Source organism: Doryrhamphus excisus, linkage group LG5 (genome assembly GCF_037039965.1).
Source record: "Doryrhamphus excisus strain RoL-2023G ecotype Guam linkage group LG5, RoL_Dexc_Guam_v1.1, whole genome shotgun sequence".
NCBI classification, from domain to species: Eukaryota; Metazoa; Chordata; class Actinopteri; order Syngnathiformes; family Syngnathidae; genus Doryrhamphus; species Doryrhamphus excisus.
In genome coordinates, this window is record NC_136361.1 from 17,765,546 (window position 1) to 17,782,674 (window position 17,129).

At 41.0% G+C, this 17,129-nt stretch overlaps 2 protein-coding genes across 2 annotated transcripts; one reads left to right on the top strand and one right to left on the bottom strand.

Annotated features, from left to right (window-relative positions):
- The first annotated feature begins 116 nt into the window (after positions 1–116).
- On the top strand, positions 117–7,851 carry cdc42l (cell division cycle 42, like). Its single transcript, XM_058053725.2, has 6 exons — positions 117–253; positions 3,086–3,190; positions 4,758–4,830; positions 4,925–5,034; positions 5,255–5,452; positions 6,244–7,851. The coding sequence occupies exons 2-6, from the start codon at positions 3,086–3,088 to the stop codon at positions 6,331–6,333; spliced, it is 576 nt and encodes a 191-aa protein (XP_057909708.2). The 5' UTR covers positions 117–253; the 3' UTR covers positions 6,334–7,851.
- Positions 7,852–8,147: 296 nt separating this feature from the next.
- On the bottom strand, positions 8,148–12,615 carry wnt4b (wingless-type MMTV integration site family, member 4b). Its single transcript, XM_078790832.1, is given in 7 exon segments — positions 8,148–8,522; positions 8,590–8,752; positions 9,889–10,044; positions 10,046–10,242; positions 10,452–10,749; positions 11,912–12,065; positions 12,401–12,615. Coding segments are annotated over 7 exon segments (1,227 nt in total). The 5' UTR covers positions 12,490–12,615; the 3' UTR covers positions 8,148–8,352.
- Between the last annotated feature and the right edge of the window lie 4,514 nt (positions 12,616–17,129).

Consider the following 17,129-nt stretch of genomic DNA (forward strand, 5'->3'; position numbering starts at 1 on the left):
ATAATGTATGACAGCCACTGACATTTCTTGTAAACCCAAAATCATTAAACAAATAGCCATGAGCATTACCATTAGGCATAACCTTATTTCCTGTATTTTATTGTTTTACCTGCTAGTTTTTCCGGTTCCTGTGCGTGGCGCTGTTTCCTATATACTGACGAGAATGCGGCACGTCTGTCCTGCGCACGCGCACAAAGTCATTCGACCCTCAAACCCGGATGTAACCAACGCCTAACCTGTCGGAAGAAAAACGGTGAGTAGAGTTTTAAAAAGCTGTTTTAAATGTAACTGTTCTGGTATTCTAGCAACGGGTTAGAACTGGGATATCACATTTACAATTCCCAGTTTACAACGAGGGGAAAAGTTAGTTTATTTGGCCATGAAACCTCAGGAACCACGACTTACCACCACCAAGCTCAGCTCAGCGTAGAGTAGCGTAATGTAGTGTATTGTAGTGCTGGCTGGGCTAGCATCAATCTGGTTAATGCTCTTTTGTCAATTGTCATATATTGTCTCTTAATCAATATTTATATATATGGCAAATTGTTGTATGTATACTTCAAAATGTGATTGAAGTGAAGCACTGTATATCGTTCAGGCTTTGAAGTACCTGATAAAATGTTTATATAAGCGAAAGTCCGTGATATATTAGTTGCAGTATTAGGGGCCGACATGTTTCTTTTTGAGGGACATCTTTGGTGTGTGGCCTGTGCGGAAGTGATTTTCAGTCGTCAATGTTTTTTTTTTTGCTTGTACATGTATTAACAAGTCTGCCTCAGTCAGGGCAAAATCCTTTTACGACAGTAAAACACTGCCTCCCAAATATGAAGGCAATTTCACAGGAATTCTTATCAGATTAAAAGAAAAAGCAAAAAAAAAAAAACATTACAATGTTCACTTTGGAATTATAAATATGACTGATGGATTTATTGTTCAGGTTTTATTTGTGGTGTGTAACTATTCAGTCTTTTGACAGACAACTTGCCACTCTTTTGTTATAAAAGAGTTAAAATATTATTATTGTACACCCCAACAATGTATTAAGATTATATATTGTAATATACCACAGCATTTTTATTTTCAAGAGAGAATATTTGGTGCAGTCTTAGATTGAGCAGGTTGTTGCAGATGGTAAGTGTATTTAGTGACATCTCAAATGCAAAACTAGTATTTGCACACCTTATTTACTTGGTTTATCAAAGCAAAACTTAGTGAAATATATTATCTTAAATGCTCTAATTAGCTTAAGTAGCTGCACTGGAACAATGTAATCTAATGCACAAGTTCTCACTTTTGGATGAGTATGGTGGAAGTTACATAGCAGATCATAAAACGTTTACGCTTGTGCAATTCATTGTGTCTGAAAAGAAGTAGGAAGAAGCAGATCTTCTTTAATCCAACCCCATCTCTATGTTTCAAGTTATAATTCAGTTTAAACTAGGGGAATGTTCTGATCGGGGTTTTATGCTGCCGGTACCGAACCCGATGTCTGCCTCTGCTGGGCCCCTTCAGCCGCATCCGCTGCCCTCTTAACCGCAGATGCAGGCTTCTGTGCCTGGAAAGGAGACAAAATGCCGGCACACATCTGTCAGTTCGGCACCACTGTTGTTTTAAATGCGCTGCAAACGCTCACTTGTCACGGCCATGCGAGCTGTGCATGCTCAATGGACAGCCGAACTGGGGAAATGCTGAGACCGAGCTGCACCAACCACGGAGTCAGAAGTGGTTGCAGAGTGCACGCGTGTCGCACGTCATCCGGAGTCTGTCATCTGTCTTGGCCAATCGATCAAAGCACCCCTAGTTTAAACTTTTCGTGGATACCTTATTGCTTGCCTATTCCTTGATCGAAACATCTCTTTATTCGGTGTAAAAAGAATAAAAGGAAGCAATGTTTACACAAGTGGCAGATGAAAATCTGAATATACACTGACGTGAAGGTACAAGCTGAGACTCATCAAAATAAATACCTGACGGCTCCAGGGACCAACGGATAAACAAATGAAGACTTAGCAACAGTAAAGGAACAGCAATTGCATCCTCTCACTCATTAGTATATCCCTCATTGTGTCATCCTCAACTACTATTCATTGTGGAACTACTCCTCTTCGTCATTCTTTATCATTTTCCTCCTCTGATCCCTCTCTGTCTTCGGTCATCCCAATCTGTCTTGCCTCAGCTAACAGTTGTCGCCCTGATACGCCCTGCCAGTAAATGGGACAGGCGTCAGTTTGAGACTAGGTTTCTATTTGAGAATTTCCGGTAAGCATTCTGTAATAGTGAAAGAAAAGAATTTGTAGATGACATACTCAATAATGAGAAGAATGAATACAGGAAAATAAAAACATTTTACAATGAGTAAGTAATTCTAGAATCTGTTTTCTATTATCTTGTCAAATGATAAATAACAATTGAGGATAAGTCATATCAGAAGCTGTTGTTTTCAATAATAGTGACACACAGGGACACCACATTATAATAATTGCTGATAATAATTTCCTCTGTTAGGTAACAAAAAACATACTTGCAAGTTATATTTTGTGATGGTGCTAGTGGTAAACAGTTAGAGAACCACTACACAATATGATGTGTGTTGTGTAAAAAAAAAAAAAAAGAAAAAAGCTGTCAAAACAACATGTAACAGGACAGGAAATCTTAACAAATCTCCCTTCCTGTTTTGTGCTTACTTTGACACTCATTATGCATGGTTTTATTTTCAATAATTCTTATGTTTTCAAGTAAATTATCTGACCATGGAACTGGTCACATGGTGCAGAGTTAGCGCTCCTCTGTTACAGAATGCTTAAAATGCCATTTAAATTAGTGTATGGTGGCCATTGTTAAGATGTGTGTGCACAGCAAAACGCCTACAATGGATTAAAAAAAATGAGTAATACACACTAGCACTAAAATAGACTAAAAACTGCTATACCCAAATTGAATATACATTTATCACTTCACCCATCACCCTATTGAGGATAAGTGGTATAGAAAATAGATGGATTTATTACATCATCTAAACTTCAAAGGTTTATTTTATCTTAGTCTGCACTTAATGATGTTTCTTATTTTTGCTTTGCCTCTGCAGATGCAGACTATAAAATGTGTAGTTGTAGGGGACGGTGCTGTGGGAAAGACCTGCTTGCTCATCTCCTACACAACCAACAAGTTCCCCTCAGAATACGTGCCTACGGTAAGAGTCTTGATTTGATATGTATCCTGTATAGGACGTTTGGTTGGTCTGAGATTACTGTCATTTCTGGTGTGTGTGTGTGTGCATACGCACCAGTGTTTAAGAAGCATACGCTAAATTTAGAGAGAAAAACAGATTTGCGCATACGTGTACAAGCTGCACATGTCCACATCATAAAAATACATTGTCATGTATTTCCGTGAGGACCAGGCGGTTTATTGAACAGGAGTCAATCAGGAACAATGAAAGAACTCACAATGAGCTTGTGAACCCATCGGAAATCGCAGGAGGTCATTACTCAATACAACAAAGGCTGAAATCATCACACAGCACATTAACACTCAAAGGGAGCAAAGAAATATACAGTAATATCCCACAACTTATTTTTTCCCAGCAGAAGAGTTGTCAGAGCATGGAAAAAATGTAAATCATGATTTTCTTGCTTGGAATTCTGATAACAATGATGTGTGTTTATGTTTTTCTTACTACAAATGAAAAGAAAGACTGAAAATAATTCAAGTCAAAAACATGGCACCTTCATGCTTGTAAAAAAGACAAGCCAATTAATGCAGTCGTTCCTCCCTTGAGCTGATGGCTGATAGGTGCCACTGGTGGCGTCTGTCGTCAACGGGTAAAACCAGGACATCAGAGCCAACTCACCCTTTGTCGGCGAGGCTGGCTGGGGATGGGGAGTGTGAAGTATCGTCCGTCATGCTAGAGACGGTGCACTGTGAGCCGTTCGTTCAGCTCCTTAAGTAAATTATGAAACATTTTGTCATTTAGAAATGAGATTGCTTGTTCGTGTGAATCGAGATCGGAGTGCCCTAACGTGCATGTAGCTCATTGTCCCTCAGCTGATGCCATGTTCTTCTTCTTTAGAACATCACCTAGCCTCTGCGGCATCCACGTATTGCACTTCAATTTACCCTACCTTCCATTTAGCTGTTGAAAGGAGGTGGTTGAGCAATCTCTTTATTGAAGCTAACTATACAGGGCTCTACATTAAAAACCAAAATGACTAATTAAGGTGAGAACTACTTGCCCGAACTTGCCCCATGTAAAATGAAAAGACTGCCATAATGATATCATGTAATTTTTTTCATGCAGACTGTGGATTACAGACCGCGGTCTAAATAAACGATTCTGATTGGTCCATTTCAAGATTTGCAAGGATTGCTTTGCAAATTACCACCGGAATTACGCAGTCCGTGTTTTACCAACACCCAACAAGAACCGCTTTAAAAAAAAAAAACTCTTGGCAGTATGGCATGCCAAAGTGCACTTGCCCGACGGGAATATCACTGATTAGATTTACTTGCCCGAATTTTGTTTTAACTTGCTCCGGGCCATCGGTACATCGTTATTGTCGAGCCCTGCTATATGAAAACTGATAATTAGCATTTTTTAAACCTCCACCTCCATGCATACACACCCACACACACTTTGGTGTAAAAAAATCTCTATCCACATGAGTGGAAAAAATGTCTGTCCATATAACAGCTCCGTGATTGCATAATTAACTGATCAAATGTCCAATCCAATAGTTTGTTTGTTTGTTTTTTTATAGGTTTTTGACAATTATGCAGTGACAGTGATGATTGGGGGTGAGCCCTACACACTAGGCCTTTTTGACACCGCAGGTAAGAGGAATTTTAGTTTGTTTAGGAAGTCTCGTTTGTTTCCATCACTAAAAGAGCTTCTAAGAAAACCTTATCCCCCCCCGGATGCCCTCAGGTCAGGAGGACTATGACAGGCTGCGTCCTCTCAGCTATCCACAGACAGATGTGTTCCTTGTATGCTTTTCTGTCGTCTCCCCTTCTTCATTTGAGAACGTCAAAGAGAAGGTCAGTGTTGAATCAGGTGGACTGTTTTGTGAGTTAAAAGCATAACAATGCCCTTTAAAAAATTGCATAATTGTTTAACTGATTGCTGGCAATATGACATCATCGACACGTACAAACCTGCTCATGTTGTTTTAATAAATATATTTAGTATAAATTATTGTGCTGCAGAGCAATGACATTACTCATGAATTCTATTCTTGTTTTTTTCCACCCTCTTCAGTGGGTTCCTGAGATTTCTCATCACTGCCCACGCACGCCCTTCCTGTTGGTGGGCACTCAGGTGGACCTTCGGGAGGACAGCAACACCATCGAGAAGCTGGCCAAGAATAAACAGCGGCCCCTGTACCCCGACAGCGCAGAGAAGCTGGCCCGTGAGCTCAGGGCAGTCAAATACGTGGAGTGCTCCGCTCTCACGCAGGTATGATGCTTATTTTTAGATCGACAGTATAATGTATCTCAGGATAGCGAGACGACTTTGTTGGCTCACATACATTGGAGGAGTTGAATCAGTTGAATATAAAAGGATCAAGAAATGAGCTGAATCACAAAACATGTTTGTTGTTGTGTTTTGGATTAAAACTTAGCAACATGCCTTGTCTTCCAGGGGACCATTTAGCATGTCTGAAAGTATATTTATGTATTTATATTATTTACGGTAGGGCTGCATGGCAGGTGAGTGGTTAGCACACAGGCCTCACAGCGAGGAGACCCAAGTTCAATTCCACCCTGGGCCATCTCTGTGTGGTGTTTGCATGTTCTCCCCGTGCATATGTGGGTTTTCTCTGGGTACTCCGGTTTCCTCCCACATTCCAAAAACATGCTAGGTTAATTGACGACTCCAAATTGTCCATAGGCATGAATGTGAGTGTGAATGGTTGTTTGTCTATATGTGCCCTGTGATTGGCTGGCGACCAGTACTCTCGCCCCAAGGCAGCTGGGATAGACTCCAGAACCCCCGCGACCCTCGTGAGGATAAGCGGTAGAAAATTAATGAATGAATTATTTACGGTATTGTCCTTATATTTCATTATTTGGCGTGAAACACAAACAAATCAAATATGTTGCAACTTTTGTAGCCTTGGTCTCTGTACGTCTGTATTGTACAACATTATTCAACAAGTTATGTTTTTGTGCTGCCCCCCCAAGACAAAAGCATTCTGACTTTTGAGTGACAATATGTGACGCCTGCTTCCTTTTCTTGTGGACCAGCGAGGACTTAAGAACGTATTCGACGAGGCCATCCTGGCTGCACTGGAGCCCCCGGAGGCCAAAATCAAGAAGAGGTGTGTTCTTCTATAGATGACGACAGCAGCAGTTGGAAACCAAACGGTATAAGAAATGTGTTGGGGGGGCATAATTGAAATATCAAGTGAGTTCAGTAGCCAATTAAGACAAGGGGGAAGGTTGGAAGAGATGTAAGAACGTGGTTGTGGCGATTGTGCCTTCAAAAAAAAAAAAAAAGAGTTGAAAGAAAGCAGATGGAGAAAAAAGGTCAGTGTGCAGTAAACTCGGGTAGCATCACCCATCTCCTCATCACCAAAAGCTTTTAGAAAGTGCAGTGTTCTCCACAAATATTCCAATGGGGCAGGACCCCCTCCCTGCCTCACTTAATCACCCCCTGCCTCCCTTTTAAAGAGTTTTTTTTTTATTATTATATAATTGCTTTTTTGCCTCCTGGGCTTGATGTCATGTGACCTGCTGGGGCTTTTCCTCACAGTAATGGAGTACAAATAAAAATACTTTACACCTTTTTCTTTTATAGTGAACTTTGGTTAGTACCTCTAAAGGGGCAACTTAATGATATGTGGTACTCTGCTTTATTTCTGACTGATTGATGGAAGTACGCTCCAAAAAAGATAGCAGTCTGCTCTCATTAGTGGGGAGGCCATTTTCAGCTTTTTCCCTTCTTTGGGTGACTTAAAAATTTTATTTTATTCTTCCTTTTGTGTATATTGTATTGATTGTGACTTTGTTTTGGGACCTTTTTTAGGTGTAATTTTTTTTAACTTGAGGTTTTATTTGTTTCATCACTAGACTACCAACAGGGTGATTGATAAAAAAAAAAAGGACAAATTAAGCTGTAATATTTTGCATAGATCTCAATTCTGAGTGATTGAGATGTTAACCTTTGCTAGATAATTTGTGGGAGTTTGTAATCGCATAATATTTGTAATAAAAATGGTTTAATTGACTTGAACACAAGCACCTTGTTTTGACCACATTAATACCACATAATATCACTGGCGGTGTATTGGTATACACTGGGGGGTGGTGGTGGATAAAAATACCTCATAATAGTTTTTTTTTTCTTGTAAATTAAACATTTGTACTTCAGGTATTACTTAACAGCTTATTAAGGTAAATTAAACCCTTGTTCTTCATTATTAGGGTATTTTCTTGTTTCCCATGGTCCTCTTTTGGATAAAATGTGTCTCCTTAACAGTTTAGCAATTTTGACATGGGGGGAAAAAAGGAGGTACTTTGCAATAAAAACAAATTTGACTTTTTCTTATTGCACTCTCCGTATGAGTTCAAATTCAGAGACAATAACTTGCGCTCACATTCTAGTAAACTACTTTATTAGATAACAAACTGCTAAAAGCACTGCTGATACATAGCAAAAAAAAAAAAGCACAAAACACAAGACAGACACGCATGTCAGTAGGAGCTATTCTGTGTTTTAACATGTCTGCTGGAGGCTGAAGTGTCACAAAGACTTCCGGTATGCAATAAATAAACAGCAATAGAGAAGATGCTGAACACAGTGGATGCACCTACCATGCAGAAAATAAAATAAAAAATATATTGTGCTGGAAAGTTTCCTCTTGTTAGTTCCTCTTATGTTCCGCTTTGAGAGCTTTGTCATTTTCAGGATGACAGCTGTATGAGTGATGTCTGTTATATATTATTTGGTCAGTTTCAGGATTATGGTTGGTAGTGGTAATGGTTTTAGTTTAGTTCGAACGTGCTTAACAAAGTTGCATTGAAGTACATCATGTTTACATTCACATAATTCAACACGTCCAAAAAGGAGCAGGAAGAGAACGAGCTTATTTATACAGCCCCTTCTTCGTGTCTCGGGTTACTGATTATTTGTAAAGTATGGACCTTTTTAGTGTTAAAATTCTGATCAGCCTCACCGCTCCGTTGTAAAAAAATGTAAGCTCATGAAGAGATAAACGTGTCATCAGTGGTAAAATAGTCTTATCCTCATCCTGATGTTGAGGAGTGTCTGTCTGGTGTTTGTTGGGGTTCTCAGTCTAACGTGTTAGCTTTGTTTTAATAAAGGGTAAAGGCAGTTGCAAGGCAGAGGGGGATTTAAACTCTGCAGGTGTGAATAGTAACCGTGTTCTTGCATTGCTGGCAGCGCACTGAGCAGCACCAGGAGAACTTGCACGAACACCTCTGCACAACCTCTGCTCTGCCGGCTCTGTAACCCGGTCCACAGCAGACCAGCTCGCAGCCATCCGGGGCTAGCCGCGATGTTCCTGAAGGAGGATTGTAGAAAATGTCAGGAATTTGGTTTGGTCATCTTCTGGATTCGGTTCCTCTTACCATTGCATCTTCTGCCCGCCGTACCGGGGATACCGTTGTCAGGATCCAGGTGACAGAAGTCTGGGGATGGTGCAAGGTACACCAGGTCTCTGGCAGCAGGGGGTTTGACCTGGGGGTCACGGGGGAGCAGGGCGGTCCTGGATCCGATACGAGTCAAGCGTACCTACCATACGAATCAAAAGGATTTGGGGAAGCTTCTTGGGTTTGATGACAACTTTTAATCAAATTAATACTTAATAATTTTTAAATTAGGATTAATCACTATTTGCAACTGAAATATGCCCTTTTACTAAATTTAATGAACAAAAGGATTGTATATATTTGTATTAGTCAAAATTTAAATCTGTTTACCTAACACTACTAGTCTCAGTTGTAGCACAACATTTGAATCACACTTCAACCATGTTACTATGAGCCGTGAGGAGTTGCATTCACAGGTACCACGTGTACTCTAGATGTATTTCCTGGGATTTCCGAGTCAGATTTCCGAGCAGTGCGAGTGCAACCTCAACCAATCAGAACTGAGGTCGTAAAGGTCAAAGCAACATGTCTATCCCTATCATTGCAAAGGCAAGCAAATCTGCATGGGTCAAATGTGGGGTTTCTCTGGGTACTCCGGTTTCCCTTCCACATTCCGAAAACATGCTAGGTTAATTGGCGACTCCAAATTGTCCATAGGTATGAATGTGAGTGTGAATGGTTGTTTGTCTATATGTGCCCCCTATGTGTCCCCTGTGCCCACCAGTCCAGGGTGTACCCCGCCTCTCGCCCAAAGACAGCTGGGATAGGCTCCAGCACCCCCCGCGAAAATGAATGAATGAATGAATAGTTACCAAAATTCACCCACTATTTTTGACCGTTTTAATTTTGATGTCTGGGCGGCACGGCGGTCGAAAGGTTAGCGCGCAGACCTCACAGCTAGGAGACCAGGGTTCAATTCCATCCTCGGCCATCTCTGTGTGGAGTTTGCATGTTCTACCCGTGCATGCGTGGGTTTTCTCCTGGTATTCCGGTTTCCTCCCACATTCCAAAAACATGCTAGGTTAATTGTTGACTCCAAATTGTCCATAGGTATGAATGTGAGTGTGAATGGTTGTTTGTCTATATGTGCCCTGTGATTGGCTGGCCACCAGTCCAGGGTGTACCCCGCCTCTCGCCCAAAGGCAGCTTGGATAGGCTCTAGCACCCCCCGCGACCCTCGTGAGGAAAAGCGGTAGAAAATGAATGAATAGTTACCACAATTCACCCACTATTTTTGACAGTTTTAATTTTGATGTCAAACAGGAAGATTTTCAGTACCTCCGTGGCTCCATCGAAGCGCTCCTTGAGTACGATGCCGACACGCCGGAATGGCGGCATGACTTTCCAGCAGGTCCTCAACTCGCAGGAACCGGAGACACCATGACACTTGCACTCCACCTGCATGTTATGAAGGATAGCCTAAAGATGGAAAGACAAAACATGAAAATAATCACTTGAATCTCCACAGTGGGGAGAACGAGACACTAACTTTTCGACCAGCCTCATTGTTGTGGAGATTCATCAGCGGTCGTCCCGCAGAGAGGCCCTTAGCTCGTTCCAGTTCATCCACAAATGTTTGGGAGAAGGCGACACCGTAGGACAGGTTGTCACTACAGCCGGACCACTGGAAACCTGCACGGTGGACGGTGTATCATCCCGGAAATAGTACTTAATAGTACTTTATAACATTTGCTGTACTGTGCATTTAAATTCATGCATATTTAATATAGAATTTACAGTAGCTGCAGGACTAAGTTTGAGTGGCAGCATGTCTATGCCTGCTATGCAAGTCACTGCTTTACCGCAAGCTGCATTTTCATGTAATAGAATCCAGGCCTCACCCTCGGGGCTGACCCCCCTGACCTTCCTGTCACAGCCACACCTCTCCAGCTCCCCACGCGTGCACGCTTGAGTCACGGCTACTGCCACGGCTGCTGAGGACAAAGCGTGCACGAAGGCTGCCTCACGAGTGCCTGTTAAAAAAAACAAAAATGTTAAACACTGACTCTCCTTTTTTTTTTTTTTTAAAGTATTTTCTCCTTTTATGAGCTGACCTTGGTACATGACTCTGCCGAATACATTGATCCCTCTGGGGGTGGTGGAACAGTTCCAGCGGCGATTCCGGAACTGGTGTTGACACTAACGTGGACACCATTACAATTGTGATAGTCTGATGGTCATTTAAATATACTGGCCACTTAATTAGATACACTTGCACCATCTAATGAGATCTAATACAAGAACTGTATCAAAAATTCTGCATTAGCATATATAATAGCCAATTTTATGAATACATGTAGTGTACAGCTACATTACACATACTTTGTTTTTGTTTTCAATAAGTGAATGTCTTATCTACTCTTGTCTACAGTATAAGTCAATATTATGATTATAGTTATGTATTTGTAGTAGGGCTCGATTAAAATATTTGATCATGATTAATCACATTTTGTCCATAGTTAACTCTCAATTAATCACATTTAATCGCAGATAGAAATAAGTTTTTATCTATAATCTATAATTTTATAAAGTATGGGAAAACAAAGATTATTACATAAAAGTTTATGTAAAAGGATATAAATTTCGGAACTAGAGGCATTATTTAAAACAATACAGTCAGCAAGCATATTTTTGTATTACTATTTTCTGTATTTTTAGCATATTAGCTCTTAAACCCGCTTACAAACGTTCAGCAAATACAAAATGTGAGCGAGTGAGACCTCCCTGACAACAAACTGTTTTTTGTTTTTTAATTACAGTGTCAGCTCAAAATAAGATTAGTTTATTTATGATACTGGTTTTAAATTGTAAATGGTTGTCAGTAAAAAAAAGCCTATTTAGGAACATAAAGAGAGGATTATTATAAAGGATTTGCCACAATGCACCTTTCCTTTATCAAAAATACAAATGAAAATACCTAAAACACAGGACAATAATCATTATATTACAGTAAATATTTTATTACAATACTGTAACTATTACTACTACTTAGAAATCCCACAGTTTTTGAATGTTTAATGTGTGCTGCGATTTGTCCTACTTTTTTGACGGTCATGAAAGCACCGCTGCACCGTTGTCTAACAAATTTTTAGTTAGTTTGCCATTTAATTTGGGTTTGAGCTGACAGAAGTTTAGAAAACTGCTTTTGTTCATGCCAACTCCATCCACAATGAGAGGCATACTGTTAAAATGAACATTTCTTCATGTCTTCCATTGATTTTTTGGTCTAACTAATGAAGTAGCAGGAAGTATCCACATTTCTAGTTATTTTAACCAATATATGTATATATTGGTGTCGTACCTCCTCTATGACCATCTCGGCAGCCTTGCGTACAGACTCCATAACCTCCCCCCGTGCCCTGCACACCCCCACCTGCCCTGGGGTCAGCCCCCTCAGCCGTGCACACGGGGCAGCACCGGACACGGGCCTGGAGCGAGGCAGCCTCGCCAGGGAGCTAAGAAGAGAAAAGGGGATTGGTTCCTAGTTTAGTGACGCACAGCGGGAGTTTAAGGGGACATAATTAAGGGACTGGGGGGGGGGCACATCAATAAAGAACGACGAGGTAACAAGTTGTCAGACTTTTAGAGGGGGGACGGAAACAAGGGGACAAACAGGCAGAAGAAGAAGAAGACGAAGAAGGAAGAAAAGGGAAAGGTCACCAGCGGGGAGACAAAGAAAAAAGAGGGGAGCCACTGAAAGGCATTTGGGAGACATGTCACCATCTTTTAAATGTTATAGCATGACAAACAAACTCCCCCCCAACCCCCCTCCGTCCCCTTCTACACTTACAGCCAGTTGGTTGCCATGGTGGGGTGGGTTGCCCATAGCAACAGGAGGAGGAGTGGTGCTGTGAGATTGACAGTGGAGACAGTTGGCATCGGACTGTCCGTCCGTCTTTCCGTCTCTCCGTGTGTCAGGCTGGGTCTTCGGACAGCACACTGCCCGTCTCTTCAGTTGGGATGCTCAGTCTTGGTCCGCTGTTCAAACTCTCTGGATACGTCCCTGCTACTGGTGCTACTGGTGCTACTGGTGATGATGTTGGTCTGATGGTGTGATGGTGTTCCGGTGCCAGAACCTGGGGTTGTTCCCCTCATATCTGTTTGCAAGTTGACAGGACATTAGAACATTGGATCTAATATGATTAGAGACAAAAGACGAAACAAAATGCACTTTTTCAGAAGTCGTTTTTGTTTATTAACATTGTCGAAGAGCAGGATTATGCAAAAATAACCGTAAACGTGGCTAATACCCTGAAGGAAGAGCTGGTGGTCTTGGACCATCTTCATCTTGTTTAATAATCTATAATAAGATATATATATATATATAGTATGTTAAATATACCCTAGGTTTTTTTTATTTTAATTGAAAACAAACTTTAGACCAGCAACTCTAAAAAAAACACTATATATAATTTTAAGTTTATTATGAAGTTGTTTATAAAGCTAATTAAATATTATTTTACATCTGAAAAATATATATAATTATTTTTTATATATATTTATTTTTGTTGTGTTTTTAAAAATAAATATATTATGATAGCAGCTATTTAGAATAAGTATTTTTTCCAGAAAAAAAGCCAACCTGAGGGCTGGTTCCCAAAATGGGTCACTTTTCAATTTTTTTTGGGGGGGGAGGGGGGCACCGACTGTCATTAGTCAATTGAGGTTATTTGTTTTATTTGAAATTGAGACCCAATTTCCATGTAGTAGTAAAATATTTTCTATATATTTCAATGTTGTGGCAATACAAACACAGTACTTATTATGTATTTGTGTTTCTAATTTGAGCATGAAAACCAAATTTTGAGTAATTTTTTTTTTTTTTTATATCGCTTACCAGTTCATAGTCCTGTGGTATCCAGCGTAATATTTGCAGATGAAACTGAAATCCAGGTTCTAATCCAGTTAGGTTCCACTGTTATGTTGTCTGCAAAGCATGCTTGTCCCACAAACTGCATGCAGCCACACTAAAACAAAAACAAAGTCCACGTGTTGACTTTAAACTAAAAAAAAACTCCTCTGATGACGAGTGAGATTTAATATCGAGAAGCATCTATCGGAGAGTCACTTGAGTAGCCCCGAGTCGTCGGTTTCCATTGCGGGTGAGAAAGAATTCCAGGTTGAAGCAGTGAGGATTGAAGGCGGTGTGGAAGCGCGGCAGGATGATCGGTGATGGTGGTTTTAAAGACGCGGAGAGGGTGAGGGTGGGAGCGAGGACGGGCGTGATCCTGGGTGTGGTGAGATACACGGTGAAGGGGTTGGAGAGGGGCGCTTGGCAGGATAGTAGTATTGCACTAAGCAGGTAGCAACTGTTTTCTATTGTGGTTGATTGGCATGAATGAGAGGTTCAATTGCATTGTGTTCACCTTGCATGGTTAAACAAACGCAAGAACCAAACCATTTTCCTATTCATATTAATTGGAAGATGCCTTGCAAAAAGGCCACCCAAACAATGCCCCTGAACCTCTGCATCCTATGCATGTGAGAAAGCACCTTACCTAATATTTAATTTTCCCAAACTTTGTTGCTCTTTTTACGAGTTTCCCTTCGTGTCCAGCCACCCCCTCCACCCGCCATCCACCACCCCCCACTTCCATCCCGCATTTGCCCTCTGGCTCTCCCTCTCTCCCACTCCCTATATTGTCTTAGAAGAAGGGGTGACATTTAGACAAGGGGAAGAAAACACACTGCCGACAAATATTGGAACTGAGGCAAATAAATCACCAGCGATAGGAGAGGGAAAAGAGGGCATAGGGACACAGCCCTATATGGGACATGGGGGGCCATTTACATTGGCGGCAGGAAAACAGCTGTAAAGTAACACTTGACAACACTGAAAGAGAACGCCAGGGACGGGGGCAAAAAAGGAAAAAAGAATGCCACAATCATATATTTATTTTATTCTTTCATTTCTTTTTTTGGCTTTTAATTAGTCGGCCACAATGTAATTTTTATAATATAGAGGGACAATGAAAAATGCCTTAAAAATGCTCCCTGAGGCACCCCAGATGAAGATGAATAAGCTAAACTGATCCTTCTAAGTTGAACTAATTAATACCTTTTCTCCCATCAGCATCAAACACTATATATAATTTTAAGTTTATTATGAAGTTGTTTATAAAGCTAATAAAATGTTATTTTACATATGAAATATATATATAATTTTTTATATATATTTATTTTTTATTTTTGTTGTATTTTTTAAAATAAATATATTATGATAGCAGCTATTTAGAATAAGTATTTTTTCCAGAAAAAAAACGTTTTTCCAACCTGAGTTCTGGTTCCCACAATGGGTCACTTTTCAAATATTTTTTTTTTGGGGGGGGGGGGGGTCAGAATGTAATTTTTTATAATATAGAGGGACAATGAAAAATGCCTGAAAATGCTCCCTGAGGCACCCCTAGATGAAGATGAATAAGCTAAACATTCTAAGTTGAACTAATTAATACCTTTTCTCCAATCAGAATCAAGCACTATATATAATTTTTGATTTATTATGAAATTGTTTATAAATCTAATAAAATATTATTTTACATATGAAAAATACATATAATTATTTTTATATATATTTATTTTTGTTAAGCTAAACTGATCCTTCTAAGTTGAACTAATTAATACCTTTTCTCCCATCAGCATTTTTGTTCATTGGTTAATGGAAGCACTTTAAATTCCAGCTGACCTTTAACCTCGCAGACTCTTCTTTTACTATCCGAAGCGCCAATAAAGTGACTCTGAGCTACATCCTTGTCCCACCTTGATGGCACTTATTTACGGCTCATTGTTGAATCGCTCGGTGTTGCCGCCGAATTCAAACATTTGCAGACGCCACCCCAGTAAGTCCTCCAGCAGGCCCATGGCTGTGAACCCTGTGACACCCATGACTGCTTCCTGAGTAAATGCCCCCCCATCTCCCCACCCCCACAGCTCCATCTCTCCTCCGCCGACCAAGACAGTCAGGTCCTCCTCGTGTCATATTCCTCCCTTTGTGTCCCCTCTTTCTCTGTGACGTCTTCCGCAGTCTCCCACAGCAACGCCATGGTGATAAGTGGTCCGCTGTCATGTCCGGCGCCTCTGTTATGCTCATCCCTTCACCCTCCTCGTAAATAACTTGTCTCCGCTCTCTCTTTTTCATCTTTTTCTTTCAACACCATTTTTCTTTTCCAAAACGGTGCTTTTGATTGTCATTGGGAGGCTAGTCGGAGGCGTTAAGTCACTTAACGTATATAATTCCCCCTGCTGGAGGTCATAGAAACTTCTCTTTTTTTTTTTGCTATGATGATTGCATCTTGCACAAGCAGCGCTCCAACGCAACAAAGAACCACGTGCACCGCTCTGTATGGATATTATGGGATGCCAACGGTGTTGTTAGGCAGGGAAAAGTGGAGGGAGGCGGGGGGGAGGGGGCCAAGCGGTGATAGTTATGGAGGGGCTGTGCGTGAGAGGTGGAAGGAAGATGGCTGAGATGCCAGGAGGAGGAGGAGGAGGAGGAGGAAGTTGCACATAGCATTCACGCAACAGTAATTGAACACGAACACATTTATAGGCCTTTATTGTGATGTGCGTGTACAGTGACATATTGCCATAGAAGGCCTACCAATTCGTTTAAACATATAAATATCCAATTATCCTTCAATTAATTTTCCAGGAAGAGAAAAATTTTAGGTTCAATGCCGATGTTAGTGAGTAAATTCATATCACAGACTTACTCATTTGCAGCTACTTTGAAGTAACCCGATAAGAGGCCCTACGCGAAGGTGGAAAACAACACACTGAGCAATCAAAATCCAATATCACCATCGCCAGGAGCCGCTTCACACAGTAATAAAACAATTGATTACAAATTGAAGCTTCGTGCAGGAGATCTAGTAAAACAGTCATTGGATGCTTCATTGGGTACACCAATCTAATACAAGGGACTGTATGTGACAAACCATGACCCTTTTACATTGCCTTTAAAAGCTGTCTTTTTTTATCTTGTGTAGAAAAAGTGGTTAGCACGCAGACCTCACGGCTAGGAGACCAGGGTTCAAACCCACCCTCGGCCATCTCTGTGTGGAGTTTGCATGTTCTTCCCCGTGAATGCGTGGGTTTTCTCCGGGTACTCCGTTTTCCTCCCACATTCCAAAAACATGCTAGGTTAATTAGCGACTCCAAATTGTCCATAGGTATGAATGTGAGTGTGAATGGTTGTTTGTCTATATGTGCCCTGTGATTGGCTGGCGACCAGTCCTCTCGCCCCAAGACAGCTGGGATAGGCTCCAGCACCCACGCGACACTCGTGAGGATAAGCGGTAGAAAATGAATGAATGAATGGTACAGAAGTGGTCAATACGGTGGTCTAGTGGTTAGCGTGCTGACCTCACACCTAGGAGACCGGGGTTTGCATGTTCTCCCCGTGCATGCATGGGTTTTCTCCGGGTACTCCAGTTTCCTCCCACATTCCAAAAACACATGCTAGGTTAATTAGCAACTCCAAATTGTCCATAGGTATGAATGTGAGTGTGAATGGTTGTTTG

What these genes read in the sequence shown, in the direction of transcription:
- cdc42l (XM_058053725.2), top strand. Translation starts at nt 3,086, where the DNA reads ATGCAGACTATAAAATGTGTAGTTGTAGGGGACGGTGCTGTGGGAAAG. An exon ending in TTGAGAACGTCAAAGAGAAG is followed by an intron (nt 5,035 to 5,254) that starts GTCAGTGTTGAA and finishes CACCCTCTTCAG; the next exon opens with TGGGTTCCTGAGATTTCTCA. An exon ending in AGTGCTCCGCTCTCACGCAG is followed by an intron (nt 5,453 to 6,243) that starts GTATGATGCTTA and finishes CTTGTGGACCAG; the next exon opens with CGAGGACTTAAGAACGTATT.